Source organism: Dromiciops gliroides, chromosome 4, assembly GCF_019393635.1.
Source record: "Dromiciops gliroides isolate mDroGli1 chromosome 4, mDroGli1.pri, whole genome shotgun sequence".
Lineage (NCBI taxonomy): Eukaryota > Metazoa > Chordata > Mammalia > Microbiotheria > Microbiotheriidae > Dromiciops > Dromiciops gliroides.
This window is the reverse complement of record NC_057864.1, coordinates 322,291,132-322,295,972: the sequence shown is the minus strand read 5'-3', so window position 1 is coordinate 322,295,972 and position 4,841 is coordinate 322,291,132. Positions and strand designations below refer to the sequence as shown.

At 39.0% G+C, this 4,841-nt stretch overlaps 1 protein-coding gene across 1 annotated transcript; it reads left to right on the top strand.

Moving 5' to 3' along the window:
• The first annotated feature begins 2,327 nt into the window (after nucleotides 1–2,327).
• Nucleotides 2,328–4,640, top strand: LOC122725581 (ribosomal protein S6 kinase beta-1). Its single transcript, XM_043962773.1, has one exon. It carries the CDS (start codon nucleotides 2,374–2,376, stop codon nucleotides 3,949–3,951), a length of 1,578 nt encoding a protein of 525 aa, XP_043818708.1. The 5' UTR covers nucleotides 2,328–2,373; the 3' UTR covers nucleotides 3,952–4,640.
• Nucleotides 4,641–4,841: the final 201 nt, after the last annotated feature.

Sequence of the window (4,841 nt, the reverse complement as noted above, 5' to 3'; positions counted from 1 at the left end):
CATCTTGTAGGCTCCAGCCCAGCCCACACCCCAGTGTCATGGACCTCTCCTGACAACTTTCCAAGCTGTCTTGGACTTGAAAAAAGTCTGCTTTTTGTTGATTCTGCCACTCTGAAATTTGATCTGAGACCTTATTTTAAAGTTGTTTGGAGGGGAAAGTTGAGAAAGCTTGACTGCCTTCTCTACCCTGCTGTCTTGGTTCCAAAACTTGCTTTTCAATGAAAAAAAGTTCTGGAAAAAGTTTAGTCCAATACCTTACTCCACATTCTACAATATATTCTAAATGGATATGTGACCTTAATCTTATAAGATCACATTATTTTAAATAATCAGAAAAGAAACAGATCATATGCTTTTCATAACTTTAAGTAGGACCTATATTCTTAACCAAACAGAGATAGAGGCAAAAGATAAAATAGATAACTATGATTACTTGAAATTGAAAAGTCTGTGTACAAAAAAAAATTAATGCATAGGAAAGGAAGCACAGGAATGGGAAAAAGAAATCAGTGTGAATTAGAGAGTGAGGATGTGTATATGTGTAACCAGAAACCATTCTCCAAAAGATGTGTCAAAGGATGAAAAAACAGTTCTGAAAGAAGTGCAAACTATTAACAATCATATGAAAGTATCTCCAAATCACAAATAATAAAAAAATGCAAATTAAAAAAAAACTCCCCCAGGGTTTTTCTTCATTCCCTTCAAATTGGCAAAGATGATTAAGGTGGTGATAGTCAATATTGGAGGTTATGAGGGAATGTAGGGATCCTAATGCATTGTAGCTAAGACTCAGTACAACCATTTTGGAAAGCCATTTGGAATCATACAAATAAAGTGACTAAAACATCCTTAACCATTGACCCAGAGATTTCATTACTAGACATACCTCATGGAAACCAGTGATAAGAAGAAAGTCCTCATATACACCAAATATTTTTGTTATACTTTTTGCTATAGCTAAGAAGTGGAAACAAAGTAAGTGCCCATTGTTTGGGGAATGGTTAAACATATTATATGACTGGCATATAACAGGCAGCAAAGACAGCTCCTCAACAGATATGCTGGGCTCCAAGTTTCATATGGAGGGTATCATAGGCAGGATTGTAGCTGGAGAATATTCACAAGCATCTTTGCCCTCATGGTTTCTAGAATGTCTCCCTCAATTGTTTGGTGTCTTCATGCATTTTTTTTTAAAGTCTGAATTTCAGGAACTGGTACAAAAACATATGTCTTGTACTTAGATTTCTCAGAGAACCAGGATTTCTAATAGTTTGAGTTTCTCTGCAGATGGCAAAAAAGACATTGGTTTGCTGATGAGAATAGGACTTGTATTAATGAGAGTTCTTAACTTGGTGTTTGTGAACTTAAAAAAACATCTAATTTGATATAATTGGTTTTTTGTATGTGTATTTTACTTTATTTTAATGTTTTTATTGATGTCTTTTGTTTTTTAATATCACCATCATTTCTCCAAATATCCTTCCCCCTCCCTCCCAGAAAGACATGACATATAACAGTGTCTTTTTAAAAGACAAAAAAGGGAAAAAAAGAAGAAAAAATCATCATAAGTGATCAATGTGTTAAAAAAAAAATCTGAAATTAAGTACAGTATTTGTATTTTGTTACTGACACTAGCATTGGAATTATGGACAAATCATTTAGCCTTTTTAAAAAATAATTAGCTCCTTCATTTGAAAAATGGAATAATAACAACTGTAACATGTACCAGATTGTTATAGGAACTTAATAAGATATTTGCAAATAAATACTTTAATAAAATAAATATTTTATGTATTTAAAGCACTACTTAAATGTTGGTTAATATCACCATAACATGGCAGGAATAGCTAGCTACCCTTTCTCAATCCCTTTCCATCACTGTTTCCAAGCTGCTCTGGGTTAATGTTCATAGCCTGGTCCACCTATGCCAGAGAAAGGCAGGAGTGGACAGAACAACTAGTACTACTCATAACTCTCAGTGACTAAGTAGAAGTTGTTGACAGTGAGAAGCACACTAATTGGATCCTGAAGAAAGAAGAAGATAAATAGGCCAGGTTTGCTGCCAAGTCTGGGAAATGGAGAAAGTCTCAATCAGTATAAGTGAAAGGTAATTCCTATAGTTCCTGAAAAGACCCTTCAATTGTGGAGTAGAACTGTGGGACACAGTATAAAGGAACAGTAAGGGCCGTGAAAGATTTGCAGCATTGTCAGCTAGGATCCCAAATAATCTCTCCATGTTTTGTTCAGGTGTAAGAGCTCTTACCAGCTCCTAGCAACTTCAACTGCAGAAAGCAGCTTTGAAAAGACAGTAGAGGAGACCAGGCAGCTGGTGATGGCGGCGGCAGCAGCGGTGGCTGCGGCGGGTCCGGGCCCATGAGGCGGCGGCGGCGGCGGGACGAATTTTACCCAGCGCCAGACTTCAGAGACGGGGAAGCTGAGGCCATGGCAGGAGTTTTTGACATCGACCTGGACCAGCCAGAGGACGCAGGCTCTGAGGATGAGCTGGAGGAAGGGGGTCAATTAAGTGAAAGCATGGACCATGGGGGAGTTGGACCATATGAAATTGGCATGGAACATTGTGAAAAATTTGAAATCTCAGAAACTAGTGTGAACAAAGGGCCAGAAAAAATAAGACCAGAATGTTTTGAACTACTTCGAGTACTTGGTAAAGGGGGCTATGGAAAGGTTTTCCAAGTACGAAAAGTAACAGGAGCAAATACTGGGAAAATATTTGCCATGAAGGTGCTTAAAAAGGCTATGATAGTGAGAAATGCAAAAGATACAGCTCATACAAAAGCAGAACGAAATATCCTTGAGGAAGTCAAACATCCCTTCATTGTGGACTTAATTTATGCCTTTCAGACCGGTGGAAAACTCTACCTCATCCTGGAGTATCTCAGTGGAGGAGAATTATTTATGCAGTTAGAAAGAGAGGGAATATTTATGGAAGATACAGCTTGCTTTTACTTGGCAGAAATCTCCATGGCTTTGGGGCATTTACATCAAAAAGGGATCATCTACAGAGACCTGAAGCCGGAAAATATCATGCTTAATCACCAAGGTCATGTGAAATTGACGGACTTTGGACTATGCAAAGAATCCATTCATGATGGAACAGTTACACACACGTTCTGTGGAACAATAGAATACATGGCTCCTGAAATCTTGATGAGAAGTGGCCATAATCGTGCTGTGGACTGGTGGAGTTTGGGGGCATTAATGTATGACATGCTGACTGGAGCACCCCCATTTACTGGGGAGAACAGAAAGAAGACAATTGACAAAATCCTCAAATGTAAACTTAATTTGCCTCCCTACCTCACACAAGAAGCCAGAGATCTGCTTAAAAAGCTGCTAAAAAGAAATGCTGCTTCGCGTCTTGGAGCTGGTCCTGGGGATGCTGGAGAAGTTCAGGCTCATCCTTTCTTCAGACACATTAACTGGGAAGAACTTCTGGCTCGGAAGGTGGAGCCCCCCTTTAAGCCGCTTTTGCAATCTGAAGAGGATGTGAGCCAGTTTGATTCAAAGTTTACACGTCAGACACCTGTTGACAGCCCAGATGACTCAACTCTCAGTGAAAGTGCCAACCAGGTCTTTCTGGGTTTTACATATGTGGCTCCATCTGTACTTGAAAGTGTGAAAGAAAAATTTTCATTTGAACCAAAAATCCGATCACCTCGAAGATTCATTGGCAGCCCTCGGACACCTGTCAGCCCAGTCAAATTTTCTCCTGGGGATTTCTGGGGAAGAGGTGCTTCAGCCAGTGCAGCAACTACTCAGACACCTGTGGATTATCCCATGGAGACGAGTGGAATAGAACAAATGGATGTGACGGTGAGTGGAGAGGCATCAGCACCACTTCCAATTCGACAGCCTAACTCTGGGCCATACAAAAAACAAGCTTTTCCTATGATTTCCAAACGGCCAGAACACTTGCGTATGAATCTATGACATCAACATTTTCAACAAATTTCAGGCAAAAAACAATGGGACGTGAACATCCTATAAAGCTGAAATACATGAGGGCTCAAAGGGTGACACCCTCAGAGGGCCAGTGTCATATTGCACAGGACAGTTTGGAAAGAGGAAAAACAAACATGGGTGTTTCTTTTCTTTCTTTTTTTTTTAAATCAATCAATGGTGCAAAAAGACTTAAGAAAAATAGTATTGCCGAACTTTAGGCACATCAGTTAACTGATTCCCAGTGACATCTTCTCACCTTATCGAGGATTTTCATGTTGATGGCTTCAAACTGACAGTATTAAGGGTAGGATGTTGCCTCAGAATCACTGTTGTCATGATTGTGTCAAGAAAGGTTAACTTTCATTGGGCAAAGTATGAAATGCCTATACTTGCAAATGAGGACAAATTAGCATGCAAGCTTGGTCAAACTTTTTTCCAGCAGTGTGGAATCAAAGATAAGAAATACAATTTAACAATTGATGTTTTACGTGCAAAAACTTAATGAATCTTTTTTTTATATAAATATATATTTTTCAAAATAGATTTTTGATTCAGCTCATTATGGAAAAGCATCCCAAACTTTAAAATGCAAAATGATTGGTTGGTGTGAAGAAAGTCAGATTACTTCTGTTTCTTCTTTTGGTGAAATAATAAAATGGTAAATGAATCATTGTAAACTACAGCTTTGGCTCGTTGGAGGGACTGGGGGTGAGCTAAAGGTTTCCTTAGCGTACTACTCCTAATCCTAGGAGAAATGGATCCATGCAGTCATTTCCACTGGCAGTGCTGCTGTGTTTTAAGCTTAACTGGAAGCCATGGGATAGACATATACTCTATGTCCTGTATTTCATCCTTATCCTGGGCCTGCATTTCACTGG

Excerpts from the sequence above, each read along its gene's own strand:
- LOC122725581 (XM_043962773.1), top strand. The coding sequence starts at position 2,374 with ATGAGGCGGCGGCGGCGGCGGGACGAATTTTACCCAGCGCCAGACTTC.